Source organism: Triturus cristatus, chromosome 7 (genome assembly GCF_964204655.1).
Source record: "Triturus cristatus chromosome 7, aTriCri1.1, whole genome shotgun sequence".
Classification (NCBI taxonomy): Eukaryota; Metazoa; Chordata; class Amphibia; order Caudata; family Salamandridae; genus Triturus; species Triturus cristatus.
In genome coordinates this window covers 813,323,096-813,338,544 of record NC_140590.1, presented here as the reverse complement: position 1 = coordinate 813,338,544, position 15,449 = coordinate 813,323,096, and the positions used below count along the sequence as shown (strand labels likewise).

At 44.1% G+C, this 15,449-nt stretch overlaps 1 protein-coding gene across 2 annotated transcripts in view; it reads right to left on the bottom strand.

The window, feature by feature from the left end:
* ANXA6 (annexin A6) overlaps nt 1-15,449 on the bottom strand; it is a 163,969-nt gene that overhangs the window by 36,082 nt on the left and 112,438 nt on the right. For both annotated transcript variants that reach the window (XM_085617684.1, XM_085617683.1), the window contains exons 15-17: nt 9,465-9,546; nt 6,881-6,975; nt 4,316-4,429 (exon numbers count right to left, since the gene is read on the bottom strand). In XM_085617684.1, coding sequence (XP_085473810.1) covers nt 4,316-4,429; nt 6,881-6,975; nt 9,465-9,546 — 291 coding nt within the window. The remainder of the gene's footprint in view (nt 1-4,315; nt 4,430-6,880; nt 6,976-9,464; nt 9,547-15,449) is intronic.

Sequence of the window (15,449 nt, the reverse complement as noted above, 5' to 3'; positions counted from 1 at the left end):
CCTTCCCTCTTGGACTCACCTGATACATATTATACGGAGGAAAACTTAAAGAGCGACAAACAACTCTAAAAAACCTTACATAACTTTAGGGCTGATTTATATGTTGGCGGAATGGATACTCCATCGCAACAGTGATGGAGTACTGTTCCTGTCAATATAATGGTCTGCCCACCAGATTTAGAAGCCGGTGGACCTTTGGTGTGACGATGGCAGAGACTACTGTGTCCCAGCTGAGGTTAGACCAGTGCTTAAATTGAGCTGGTGGTTTCCAGTGCTGGGCATCGGCACTTAATTGCCAACACCGGCTCTTATAAGAGTCTGCCACATGATGGTGCTGTTTGTTTTATTTAGAGATGTGAACAACTACAGTTGTTTATTAGTGTAATATATATTGAAAATGAATAATACCCGCCACCTAAGCCATTCCTATAGCTCTGGGGCCTGGAATGGTCTGAATTGCCTCATTTGTAGAGGTTTGATGGTTTGTAGTTGTGTTGATACTGTCACTGCCAGCAGTAGAATGGGTGGTGTAAGGTAGGCTCTCGATGCGTGGAGCAGGCACTTAATATTTTACAAATTAACCACTAGGCTGGACCCCTCCAATGGCCCGATGGAGTAAGGGCCATCGGAGGTTGGCCTGTATATCTGCCCTCCTAATTTTAACGGGAGGACATACAGGTCAGTTTTCACTGCCTGTCATGTTCAGGAAAACCCGGGCTGTAAGGTGCAGTAAAAACTGCAAAAGCCCACCTCCCTATGGCAGATAACTCCCATGGTGAGGAGGTGCAACTAGAGCCAAATTTCGGGGGGGGGGGGCTAAGAAAAAATTTCGAGGGGGGCTGAATCTTTAAGCAATAGGCAGAGTGGAGCTGCAGGGGCTCTTAGAAGGGGTGAAACAACAGTGCGGCCTCATTAACATGCAAATGGTCTCTTAAAGACCTGTGGAGAGCCCGGGAAGTTGTCTCACATGATTGGGGGGGGAGGGCTGAAGCCCTTTGAGTCCAATGGGTGTTGCGCACCTGTGAGGAGTGCATTGTTTTTTTTTTATTTACTAAAACAAAATCCCAATTTGAGTTTTTTTCCTTGAAAATCAAAAAAATTGTAAATTTGCTGTATGGCTCTGTCATGTTTGACAGAGCCATATGGCAAATATACAATGCATTGATTATAACTGCTTTGACAGCAGTTCCTGTCAATGTATTAAATGTCCGCTGGCCTGACAGGCATTTACTAATTTAGTAGTCAGGACCTCCACTAGGGTGAAAGAGTAAAATACACCATTGCTCTGACAGAGGATGGACAGACTGCCAAAGTATAAATCTAGCCTTTAACTGTTATACTGTGATGCGTCATAATGTTAAAGAGGATACGCTTGTCACTGGTATGAATTCCAGTCTTCCATCTGAAATTTAGACTTTTGGCTCTTTAAGCATCAAATTGTCCTCCGATTTTGTAACCAACAGCATCCAATTTGCTTACTGTGAAACAGCATCTCAGTTTCACTGTTCTTCGGCTAAATACAGCCATTCAGGTCTAATTTCCACATGCATTTTACACCCACAACAGAATCGGTAAAGAAAATATGAATTAAAATATTAAAACATTCATTAGTTTTAGTAATTTTGATAAATTGTAATACCAATGTTTCATGGTCCTGGATACAGTCTGAAGTCCAGCAATGTTGATGGAAGGTTGAGAGAAGCTACCCTTTTTCTAAAATGTAGCAAGCCACGAAGAGAGGGGAGCAGGTTTTACAAATGCATAAAGGGGAGACAAACATAAACAAACCCAGTGTGGGTATAGCTGCAAGCTATGTTAAAGAAATGAATGGAACTTTAGGGTGATTCATTTACACGTCTCCAACATATGTCTATTTAGAGAATGTAAATGTTTCAGCTATATAATAACAGAAATGCACAGAGCATTTGTGTGAATAGCAGTTGCGAATTTATTTGGCGCCATTGAAATAATATTTATGTAGCAGGTTGTGACACTTGTTCCTGAACTTAAAAAGAAACTAAGCATATGGTACATAGTGTTTATGTTTCAGACCCCACTGATCTCTTCACCAGATGGTGGGAATGTAGAAGTAAGTACAAACACATCAAGATGTGTTTACAGAAGAGTGGCGTTTGTGATCCTATATTTAGAGGTCTTTTAGGACAGCCAAAGCACAGGAAAGTGTCTGTAAAGTCATTCAAGAGGCCACAAAGACATATGGAACTTGGATTACCAGAAAATGCAATTGAATTTGTGCAACTTAAGGAAGTCGGAAAGGTTATAGAACACGTAATGTACTAGTTATTAATTGCCTTTTCAGATGGATCGGGAAGTGATCATTATGGATTTATTATATAGTGTTTATGGTTCCGATTACCATAAGAACTTGCTTGTTTCAAATGTCTGAACCGAGCTGATCCTGGAGGATTCCAGTTTCCAGATTGGAGCTGCTGTCAGGTACAGAGACCTTTGGAATAGACACCTGCAGGTCAGAAATCTGAAGTCGAAGTGGCATCACAGAATACCCATAACGCACTGCGAACCATCATGGCCTAACCACAGGCTCATCTTGCTTCCTGCTCTGGGGATTCTTTGCAGGCCTAAGAATGCACAGAAAGGACCATTTTAAAGATAAATGTGAGTGTTTTTGTAGGAAAAATGTTCTTTTTTCAACTCAGGTAGTTATTGGAGTGTGCCCCTAACAAAAATCAAATAAGTATGTGTTCACTTTTTGCCTAGATTAGTCGCAGCTGTCTGTATTTGTTGCTTTCTGTGAGTATTTTAAAATATTTGACTTTTACAAACCGTGGTAACATAATTCGCACATGAAATGCTTTCTATAAAGTTCAATATTATTTCCACAAGCATGTGTATGTAGTTCAAGACAACTCAGTTTCAACTTGTAGTGCTACCCTTAATGCAGCCATGTTTTGTGTGTGCCCTCTAAGCTCACGTTGGGCTGGCAGCAAATTTCTACTTTACCATGAGTGGCAATGTCAACATCCCTCTCTGAATAACTGTTGTCGTCACATTATAGGCTAGAGTAAAAACACCACCATTGTACATGCTCACGTTTTTAAGTTGCCTTCTTTTCTTAAACACGATGGCATGTGACACACATGTGCTGCGTGCCTGTGCAGAATAACATTATCTGAAACAGCTCTTCTTACATTTCTACTTCGTAGGCATATTATCAAATACCTTAAACATTCTGTATAAATTCACTGCGCGAAATGTTGTTGGTTGTTATTGTCCATTCGGCGACTGAGATATCACAATAGAATCAACAATAGCAGCCTGACTGGGACCTCAGCATTGCACCATAGGTGATGTTTATTATATAAACAACATCACTCCCTTGTTTAGTTAGAGGATTATTTCACTTGCACTGAGAGGTTGTCACATGCTGGAATTCCAGCCCAGCTGATTCCTATTTATCACCCGAGATGGATAAAGACCACCTCTACACCAAGACGGGCTTCCTGATGACACTTACCCACAGGTAAACGGGGAGTTAGGTCACCCTACAGGGATTTTGGCAGATTCACCCACAATAGGCACACTAGATTAGGTAGCGCTAGGTAGGAGGAAAATATAGCAGTATTGATTTGCTTGCTTATATTCTCTGTAAACAGGTTATTGCAGTACATGTATTTTACTCAAGAATCACAATACTTCAATAAATATTGAAGCGTCTTGTTGTGTATTTCTTGTGTATCTCTTTGGGTATGCATGAGTTACCAATTGAAAAGGTTCCTGATCTGTTACCATTATTTCCTTGGTGAGTCAGGGTTGTCTTGTTCTAAGGTTGCATATTCCACTTGTTACATTTTGTGGTTAGAAGTACAGAAGGTGTGAGCTAGCAGGACTAAGGCCAACATTTCCTGATGGTGTGCGTAGAATCAGTCTTGCACATTTTATAAGTTTATGTTGTCCAACACACACACAGTTTTTACTGAGAAAGTATATGCCATGTTTGCATAACTACTGTTATGCTGTTCATTTTGTTATACATAACTTTCACTGCTGAGCATCAGCTGCACTACCTGACCAGGATCTAAGTATTATCCCATGCTGTTGTCAGCTGTCTGGAAGTTTAGTCTGCCTACAGTTCTTTGGTAGTCCTTTCCATCAATGACTTCCATGAACCCTGCCACCTTGTTCCGTCTGTAGGCATCCCTCCATCGCACAAAGCTCCAGCCTCTTATCTTACTCGCGGTTCAGCAGATCTTTGCTTCAGAGTTCGTTCAGTAACTTAGTTCTGTGACTGTCTTAGTGCTTCTGCAGGGAATGGTGGGTACTGAGTGAGACTCACCTCCATAGCTTTCTTCAGCTGCTTGGCATCAAACTGTGCTGGGGTCATCATCAGCCCAAGAATCAGTTTTCCAACGGTCCCCGAGATCTCTGACTTGAGATCCGCCATGAGGTCCTTCAAGGGAAGGGAACAAAATCAGTGTAAGGAAATGAAGGAGCCGGTTATGCACTCATGAAGAGGATCTAGAAGAAGTCAAGTAACATGGAAAGAGGATGAAATGGGATAAGGAGATAATGGACCAGAGGGAGGGAGCTAGAGGTGGAATACAGACTTGAAGGACAAGAAACAGAATCAAAGCCAGCAAAGGCTAGAGGAATGAGGGAGCGTTGGAGGAGATATAGGATTCATGGGGGTGGAGTAGACACCATGTACTACAGAAATTAGGATAAAGATGGTAACAAAGGTTAGATGCACAAGAGCAAGAGGATAGAACATAGCTTAGAGCAAGGGGCAGAAGTGGAGGGTAGACAGTATAAACAAAAGGCACAATAGAGAACAAAGATGAGGGAAAGGGGAGAGAAGGTGGAAGGGAAAGTAATGGGATGGGTTAAAGAGGAGCAAGGATATATCAGAGAGGTGTGGAGTGAGGAGAACATAATAGGTGTGTAACAAAGTCTTAGTGAGTATACTAATGTAGAAACTTCAGAAAAATGAATCTCATTCGGGAAAAGTGGATGGAGGTGTATGTCTTAAAAAGTCAAGAGTTAAAACAAACATAAAGTGGGTGCAAATAAAATGTGTAAATCAGGAAACAAAAGAAAAATTGATTTGACACAATGCTGTTCAAGAGTATTTCCTGGGAACTCTTGATGAATTTAAAAAAAACACCTTGCTGTATACATACATGTAAGGTGCTGACCAACTGGTCATAGAATCCCTCTTACTAGGTCAATACCACAATCCATGAAGGGGGGCGGGGGTGGTCTAATCCAGTATCCTCTTTGCCGCCTTCATCTTGGTCTGTAGCCTTTCCCCGTACATGTATGCAAAGTCCCAAACTAAGAGAACCCTTCATGTGAAAAGAGTGAAAACTGGATTTCTAACTGAAAATAATAATTAGCCCTTATTTTTTAGGCAGATCTATTAAGATCTGATCACATCATAGAGCACCTTTGGTAAACATATTAGTTACTGTACCTCCAAAACAGTTGGGGTCTTGTTTCTGGTAATAACTAATGACAACATTTTGCTAGTTTCACCCAATGAAGTGTGTGGCTTGCAATTTGTTTTTCTCCTTCGAGGGAAGTTCATTCAAGATACATTTATCTGCTCTGTGATTGTTGTTCACCATCTTTGAACTTTGAGATGTCTCCAAAAGGTGCCACACCAGACAGCCAGGAGTCTATGCCATTCCTGTCTGAGTATCAAACCCTTCTTGAGAGCAGGCAGTTAATGCGCTATCACGGACCCTGTTTTTAGGATTTATTCTCTGGAAGCTTAGGATGTCTCACACCCAGTCAATGATTCTTACACGTTGAAAACATATTCAGTCCCAGGACAGAAAACATTCAAATGAAAATCCTTGAAGAGTGGTTCAACTACAATCTGAGAAAAATAGTTTAGGGATGGAAATTTGTAACAACGTGTGGGTTCTCTCCAGTGGTCTAGGTACATTATACTTAGGCAACGCTGTGTCTGAATACATGCGCTAATTTTCAAATGCCTTCTTTTTCTTCTTGTCCATTTGTACTACTGAATATCAACATGAAGAATATGACATACGAAATATTGAGGACGCAGTATCGAGGGACCACATACCGAAAGGTAAGTGTGTATGAGGAATTATAGATTTACTATTCCTAACTCCACATCTACGTACCTTGAGGATATATGAACCACATAGGTACATCTATGTGGAGTTAGGTATAAAAAATCTAGACCTTCCTACCTGCAAATATGTTTCAATATTTTGTCTTTGATATTCAGTAGCTTTGTTATTCTGACTTTGATATTTACTATGCACACCTTCTTCTTGAACGTGGGTTGTGTTAGAAAAAGGGGCAATAACACAACTGCAGGTGTTTTTCTTCGGATTGTAAAGCTTATTGCTCAGTTTTTCTTATCTGTTGAGTGAATAACATTTTGAATTTGATTTCATACTTCCTGAAATCGTCAAAATCTCAGAGAATCCTTTTGCAGAGCAGAATGATCAGAAGAGGCTGAACATGCAGCGTCTCTCCCCAACAGGGACAGAGGTGAGGGATTTATAATCAACAATTAAGAGAAGGAAAAGTGGGAAGGATAGACGAGGAAGGAAGGATGAAAACACACACAGGAAACATGCACAATGGACAGAGCAGAGACCCCTGTTTACAGCAAACTAAACAAGGGGTGAAAGAAATGGGTGCAGGAATGGAGATGGGGATGAAAGGGAAGGACAGTGGAATTAAAGATGGGCAGGCAAAAAATTACTATTAGAAGGGATGAGCGAAGAGAAGAGGTGGTCCATCAGATTTGAGAAATAGAGCTGGTGCCTGCGAGAGGGGATGAGTTCCCAAAAGGCTAGTGCACCAATGAATATAGGCTGGATGGAAAGAGGAGATATAAAGGTAAAATAAAACGTACCCTGCCAAAGTGTTTTTTGAAGGCTTTGAGTATCTCCTGCCTCTGGGCGTTACTGCGGTGGCACACGATGTTGATAATCGCATCTTCATCAGTGCCTGGAACAGACAAACATGAAAGTTAAAGGTAAAAATTCTGGATATTTTCACTCTCAAAAGGAATCTTCCAATTCCATTAGATTTCAAGAGGCCAGGGGTGAAGTATCTGAGGGACATCAGAAGAGCTGTTTGCTCACTAGTAAAATTCTGCATTCTTTATATAATAATGGAGCTGTACCCTCAGTGCCACCTCCTCCAAATGTCCTACTGTGCTCTCATATAAAGGATGCTCAGTCTTTAAACTTTCATCTAAGGGACCCAAGCCACGTCCTGTTCATCTTTTGCCTGTGTCTTCCATGCTTAGCTTTAGGTGCTTCTCATTCGGTTTGGTCCCTGTTGAACGTTTTGGCCTCTTGTTTCTTCCCAACTTTATTTTCTAACAGAAGGACCCTATACCCTAGGTCTAAGATGATTGGCTGAGACAACATGCAATGTCCTGCACCTCTGCTGAGGAAACCCAGCGTAAGCCACACAAGGAAAATAAAGGGAGCGTTGAGAGACACTTTTACCTGCTAATACGCCCTCCGTTAATGAGCAAGGGAAGCAAGGTGAAGGAAGGAAACAAAGCAAACATCTGTCAGCGACAGGGCACTAGAAAGGGAACACACTCTATGCACTAAAGCCAGGACTGGAGCGAGGGCACGGGGCGGTGTGCCTTTACATGGGTTCAGTATGTGAAAGGTTAGCAGTAAGGGTAGAGGTCTGAGGGACTCCCCAAGGTGCTACAGTGTGCCATGGTCAGAGTCAAGGTTCAGGCTTTAGGAGCTGGTGTGGGATTGGATATGTGCCAATGTATGGATGAAGGACGAGGACCAAGGCACTCTCACTGGTGTAGTGACGTGTGCCAGGACAGCAACATCTGGAGCGCTCATACAAGGGTTTACTATGTGCCACGGTACCAGAGAGGAACCAGGTCTGAAGAAATCACACAGGTTCTAATATCAGGAAAACAAAGAGTGGGCGGGTGGTCTAAGGGAGTCCGGGTGGGTACATGGCAGGGCATGAATAAAGGCAAAGGACTAGGGTAGGTGAACACAAGCTCATTAATGCTAGGGCAGTAGTATGGGCAAAGGACAGAGGAGTTCAAGCAGTCTTTGATATGTGTCAGAGTAGCACTGAACTCCAAAGTCTCCGGGGGCACGGGGATTCACAACACGAGTCAAGTAACGCTGAAGGCCACACAGCTGACAGGGTCACCCATGCTCAGCTTTATCCGAGCAAGTGGGAGGGCAGAGGATTTATGAATATTTTACGACACATGTGAAATTATGTGAATGGGGATGGAGAGCTGATATAAAGAATGCAATATGCGGGGAGGGGAGAAAGTGCTTAAAAGAAAATATTCCCCATGACATAATGTAATTTGACACCATGTTCTCTACAAGATGGAAGGACGGCGTTGATGTAGGTAAGTTATAGTGCGGGGCATTTCTTTCAGAAAATTCTGTGGATATTTTAAGAAGATTCCTGATGTTACGTGAGTAACCAGTGAGGTGCAGCCTGACCAGCATGTTAGGCGTATCCAGTTTGACTCAGTCTTGCGTTCAGGTCAGTATGACATCATAAGATACTTTATCCCACTTTTAACAACATCAGTCTAACCCCACCTTCAGGCTCTTCTTGGGCCAGTGCATCCAGTGCCATTGAAGAATGTCTGAGGTCTTCCCTGGCTGGGTTTTACATCATCAGGTGCAGAAGAACTGGTCTGAGGTCCATCTGGACCAGAGTACACTCCATCCTGCATACTGGGTGTAGTTTGTGCTCCCCTGGACTGGAGTACACTTCATCTGGTATGACGGGGGTTGTCTGTGATTCCCACAGACAGGAGACTGTTCATCCAGTATCATGGAAGGGGTATGTGATCCCCCAAGACTTGTATACACTTCATTAGTTGTTCTATCAGAGGTCTGTCTTGTTAAATAATGAAGTACCTGGTCCACTTTACTCCCATAATTACAGAGGACATTTGGGGGCAGATTTACAAGCCCCTTGCGCCACCGGTGCGTACTGTTTTGTGATGCACCGGTGGCGCATTTTAGTGCCTCAAATTTACAAGGACAGGAAAAGCCTGACTTTTCCTGTTCTTGTAAATATGGCCCCTTTGCAAGCAGCACTTTGTGCAAAAGGGGTATTCAATGGGTGTTGCTGTGAGTGTTCCCACGCAACACCCATGGAATCAGACACATTTTCAGATTTACGAGAAATTGTAAATCTGGAAATGTGTCTGAATGCTACGCCTTCTCAGGGGAGGCGTAGGGAGGTGCAACGAGGAGAAATGTATTCATTTCTCCTTGTTTCTTTCCTCTTTCTATGCGTGCTGCAAAGAGGAAATCACCTCTGGTGATTGTTTATATACAGGAAGATGTTCCTTCCTGCACGTAAACAATCAGTAAAACAATGACGTTTTCTAAGTTCTATGTGTGCTAATGTAGTAGCTGAAAAACTCAATTTCTGTTTACGTACAGGCATCTCCCATAGCCCCAACTTACCAAATCCTTTCATTGCTTTTCTGAGGACTTTGGCATCATCGTCTGCAACGAAGTCGGAGGCTGGGTCCACAGTCCCTTTCAGCTAGTGGAAAAGACACAAGGGTTAGAGTTATGATGAAGGACTGGCCTTAGGATGCCTGGAAGAGAGAGGAAGAGGAGAGGTGTTCGTCGGCAAGCAGAAGGCAAAGCAGCAAGTGGGTGTAAAGCACTCGGTGTTAGTGTTACGGAAGTCCAACTCGGATTGGTGCAGAGGGGAGAAGCCACTATGCCAGGCCTTGTACCTTGTGGATGTGGGAGGCTGTGTGGTGCTAAAGGGGGGTGCAGGAAGCTACTAGGAGGAAGCCGAAGGATGCACGAGGCTGAAGAGAAGGCCAGGGCACAGGGGATTCTAATTCTGAAGCAAAGTCATTTCACATGGAGTCTCTTCTCTTTTGGAGAGTACTATTCTGATTAACAAGGCCTAGGTCCTTACAGAAGACACTGCCCCATTACCTACCTGGCTACAGCGGGCTGCACGGCGCAAACCCTTTTCTTTCAATTATTTTCTTGCTCTGATTTCTTCATTCATCATCCCAAGGCTTTGGGCCCTGTTTTAAAAACGCAATGAGAAAATGTTCCGAAAAGGTGAAGAGGTCAAGAGGTAGGTACTTCCTGCTGGTGCCCAAACCTAAAGAGCATGTGCAGGGAGATGGAAGGCCCTTCCGCCTATTGCTGCCGAACTCCAGGGCACCCACCGGCATTGCTTACAGCTCGCATGTCTATGTCTGCTCTCTTTAATATCGACCGGTCTTGCTTGGTAAGGAGCTTGAGGGTACAGAGGTGCACAAGCGCATAGGAATGGAAAAGCAAAATGGAGGGTAACAAGCTATCTTAAAGTCATTAACCCATTAAAACCCAACCATACCTAGTCTACAGCACCTCCTTTCCTTGCATTCTCAAATGGGTTCAGGTGTGCTGCTGTACAGTGACATTTCTGTGATGCTTGTGAGAGGTATGTCACATAATCTGAGCGAAAGGTATGGGGCTTGATAAATCTAGAGAAATGCAACGCAGCGCAAATCACTTCATTGCATTACTCTGCCCCATGGAGGCGTTCCATGGGTGGAGTGTTGGTGGAGCGTCAGTGTTCCCACGCATCCACCCGTGGATTTTGGCGCATTCCCAGATTTACCATTACTGGTAGACCTTGGAATGCGTCAAAATGCTTTGCATCATCAGGGGAGGTGTAACGAGGAAAAATATCTTTATTTCTCCACGATTTTACCTCTTTCAACGGGTGCAAACCGAAAGATAAAATGCCTCAGGGCTTTGGTTTTGTGCAGGAAGGTGTGCCTTGCTGTACAAAAACAATCCTGCTTACAATGTAGGCCTCCTTGCACCATGGTGTGCGCTGCCTGTGTTGGCGCTAGGCAGCACATTGTGCAACGGTGCAGGGAAAAGACAAGAATGCACGGTATAATGTTAAATAAACTGCATTCCTGTTCATTCCCTATGACGCAGCACAGCAAGGTGGCTTGCTGCGCTGTGTAATTTTCTATAAATATGTCCCTCACTATTTAAATCTATCCATATTGACCTTTGGGGCTTTTTATTAAATCCAAACCGTGAAGAGGAAAATGGATAATTTTTAAATATGATATCTTGGATCACTCTAAATATTCTGGTTTACCATTTTATCTGCTATCTGGCTATTGTTTCTAATACCCAAATGTGTTTTATTGCCACAAAGACTTTTTATGAGAATCCCGTGCCAACTGGCATGATAGCAATGCTCCATTTCAAGACGTCCAAAAATGTGCCTTCATTCCTCTACCAACCCACTTCATCTCCTTTCCATTCCTATCTATGGAATGGAAAGGAGATGATTTAAGGTGCAGAACAGAGTTTGTGGATACCACACAAGATTCCATGTGATCAATTTACTGAGGTGCATGTGGGCTTCGGTGGACCATTTATGACTATCGCTCATTAGTTTACTGGGTTCAAGTGACCCGTGTTGATCTTTGCTCATTAGGTCACATGGTTCAGGTGAGTCAAAAGCCTGACCTTTGCTCATTAGTTCACATGGCTCATGTGACCTGTGTCTGACCTTTGCTCAGAGGTTCATAGGTTTCAAGTGATCCATGCCTGGGCTTTGGTCTCAAGTGTACATGCTGGATGGCCAGGGCTTGGGTTTTTCCCTTGGAGTCAAGCCTGCTTTAGGGTTCTCTAGTGTGAGCGTTCTCAATTTCATTATACCACTTTTCATATAGCAGTTTATCAGATGGTTAGATTCATGCCAAATTTACCAGAAGGCTTGGCTTTGTGTGAAAAACAGCAACAGGGTTGGATAATTGAAAGTTAAAAACTTGCCTTTTTTCATTATCTTAAAATGGGTACCATTGAGAGAGATCTACATGAGTTGGTACAACGGAATTCAGAAACTGTAAACAGCTGCCACTGGAGACTCCATACAATTGGGGTTTACCTCAATACATAGATAGCGAATGCACTAAGGGCTCCAGTGAATCAACGAGCATTAAGGCAGGGTAACTACTATCGAGTAAGGCCATCTGCAGTGTCATTTTTAGGTCTTGGCTGTAGACAGCACATGCGCTGTCTCAAAGAGACATGTTGTATCTACTCTGTGGGCTTCAGCACTCCCATAGGCTTCCCATTTGCAGGATACATCGTCACTCTCCCATCCGTTCTCCCCATTTGTTCATGGCATGCATTTGTCAAGTCTCTTCCTGTGTTTTCCCCTCCCTGAAAGCAGGGACCAAGTACACTATCCCTCCACTATCCCTTATATAAGACCAATATAGGAACTTCTTTTTTCTTGGTTTACAAGCCCCCCTCAGGAGTGCTGGTGTTTTAATTCACTCCAAATGCCTTTTATTTGTGATCCCGTGCCTATGCTGCTGCCTGGCACCTGTTGCCCCATGGCTGCACTCAGAGTGGCTTTGGTCATCACTTCCTCCTCCTGTGATGGGGACCTGCAGCCTCTAGCAAACCCCTCTCCGATTGCAATTATTTTTCTTATCCCTTGACCGTGCTGCTGCCTGGTTCCTGTTACCCCATGGCTGTGCCCCCCCCCCCCCCCGGGGCTGCAGCCACTGCTTCCTCCTCCTGTGCCAGGGTTCTGCGACCTCCAGCGCCCCTTTCTAGGCTCCCCTGTCTGTTTCGCACCGTGGAGGGGGTTGACCGCTACCCCGCCCATCGTCCCAGCACCACGCCTCCACAGGGCTTGCTGAAGCTCATCCTTGGCTGCTGCATGGTGGTGCTCAGCTTAGTGGCTCTGTACCTCAGCAGCTCCCTGCAGATCAAGAGCTAGTGCCCCTTCTGGGTGGGATCCTCGTGACTATTCTTCACTATAGTGGGAATGAACAACCCCTCCCAGAGTACCTCCTGAGCACCAGGCTCATGCTCCCAGCCCTTTTTGTAAACTCCGCCCCCATGCCTCTATTACAGACACACATTCTGTGCCATATAACAATCAATCATCCCTTAGGGAGCTGGAGCCTTGCACACAGAACTGTTCAACTAAATGCACAATCCTAGAACTTCTCCCATATACCCTTTCACTCCTGCCCCACACCTGCTTCAAGTATTTACGCAGCAAACCCCAGTATCTTTCCTGCAATCAATAATGATCTCATTATACCCCTTTCCAATACTCACCAGTTCCTCCTTCCCCCCTGAATGTCTTTCTTTCTTTCGCCCTTTTCATTGCCCTTTAGTTCTCCTTTCGGGCAACCCACCTCCAGAAACATTCAGTTACACACATCACCCAAATTCCTCCCCCATGTCCTTTCATTGCACTTCCTACCATAAATTAGGAAGTGCTCATCATAAACCAGAGCGGGGGTGGTTTGGGGGTGTCATTGTGTAGCATCCCTGTTCTTGGGTGTAGCATTTACGGGAACTAGAGGAGGGAGGAACATAGCATGGTCGAGAACACATCGCATTTGCACTTGAAACATATTGTGGTGTGTTTAGACAAAAAGCTGCTTGTGATGTGTACATTGACACATTCTTTTTCATTGGCACACAGAGCTCCCCTGAGATGTAGCAGTGTTCAGATTGCCGGAGCAGTGCTCTGTTGACAGCCGGTGGGCTGATGCTGCTTGGCTTGGTTTAATGAAGATTAAAGATTGGGTGGTAGGAGGAGAGCGGGGGAGTCGCATTTGCAGAATACTCGACAATTAGCATCTGTTTCAATTTGTAGATACCATTGAATTGTAAGCGGTAGAAAGCGTCTCTCTGCACTTGCTTGGTGAGATTTCTGTTGGTAAAAGGACGCAGCAAGTTTTACCTATTTATTTTCATTTTCTATAGTGCTGCTTTATCGCAATGGGTTTAGTGCGCTGTACACTGAGGCGCATATTTACAATGAAGTGACGGAGCGCTGCGTTAGCCTTCCTGGTTTAACGCCACAATCCACCACTTCAGAAACGCAGGGCTGCACCATTTTTACAACAATGGGTGCAGCCCTAGGTTTCCCACTGTGCTGGCGCTAAACGTAGCAGCCTAGCGCCAACGCGGGCACCCTTGCACCATAGTGCAAGGGTGTCTTCGTTAAGGAGGAAGATTGTTCATGTGCAGGAAGGTCTCCCTTTCTGCACATGAACAATCTTTAAAAGATGTATTGTAACTTTTATGTGTTCTGCTTAATACAGCACACATAGACGTTGCAAAACGTAATTTTTTTTATGTGCAGGAAGGGTCACCTTCCTGCACATAAACAATCAATGGCAATTTGCTGCTTCTATGTGAGCTGCAATGCAGCACACATAGAAACAGCAAAAACGAGCAAAAGGATTTCTCCTCCTTTCGCCTGTTTAAGACCAGGTCTTAATTTTGGTGCTGCCTCCTATTTACCACACCCTTGTAAATAGGGGACAGCGTCAAAATATATGGGTGTTGCAGTGGAACGCTCACCGCAACACCTATTGCTCTCCGCTTTCACGCTAAGCACAGCGTGGAAGGTTACCTTATTTACAAAGCAGCATTAAGCCACGTTAAGTGGCTTAACGCTGCCTTGTAAATAAGGCAATTTTGACTGAAAGTGACGTTGTGGTGGCGATAGGGGCTTGTAAATAAGCCCCTTAGAAATTAAAGCTTCTTGAAGTAATTTGCTGTTGAGTTTCTTAAGTGAACGAAAAACGTTTTCAGCATTCCATGTTTCATAGCGGTCCCAAGTTAAAAAATGAAAACCAGCATCCTTGTGGCATGCGAAATTATTTTAATTATTAGGAGAGATTTGCTAGTTTTCCAGGGTGTGCTCTTTCCTGTGGCATACGTAAAACAGTGCCCACCCCTACAGAATGTGATGAGGGGGCCCGAGTCTCCCAGATCTCACAGATATTTATTGACCTGGGGCTGAGTTGGGCCCCTTGAAGAATTGGGGGCACCCAAAACGACTGGGTGCAGCAGAGGCTGCGAGGGTCCGGCCCCATCCCTGAAACACAATGAGTAAATGAATTCCATCTCGATCTCGTTCATTTTCATTTCTCCCTTCCTCACCTTCACACTGGGGCATATTATCAAGCCAGGCGATAAAATTATCGCCGCTTTAGCGGCAGGAAACTGCCGCGTAAACTGCGATAATGGGCTTGATAATATGCTCTGGGGAATTCCAATTGAAGCCCATGTTAGATGTGAAGGACGTCTAACATGGGCTTCAATTGGAATTCCATAGAGCATATTATCAAGCCCATTATCGCCGTTTTAGCGGCAGTTTTCTGCCGCTAAAGCGGCAATAATTGTATCACCTGTCTTGATAATATGCCCCTATATCAATTCTTTCTGTGCTCTTTCCTGCTTCTGAGTCGTCTCTTGATTCCTTCTTACTTTAACCCTGCATGCCTGCTGTTTCTTTTTCCTTTCTGGTGCATATTTGTCCCTACCCCTGCTGGTGCAGCTACCTAACTTCTTATATTCAACGAGGCTTGGAGACTGGGCGTGTGGGCTATTCTACCCACCGCGCTTCGACCTGCTTCTGGC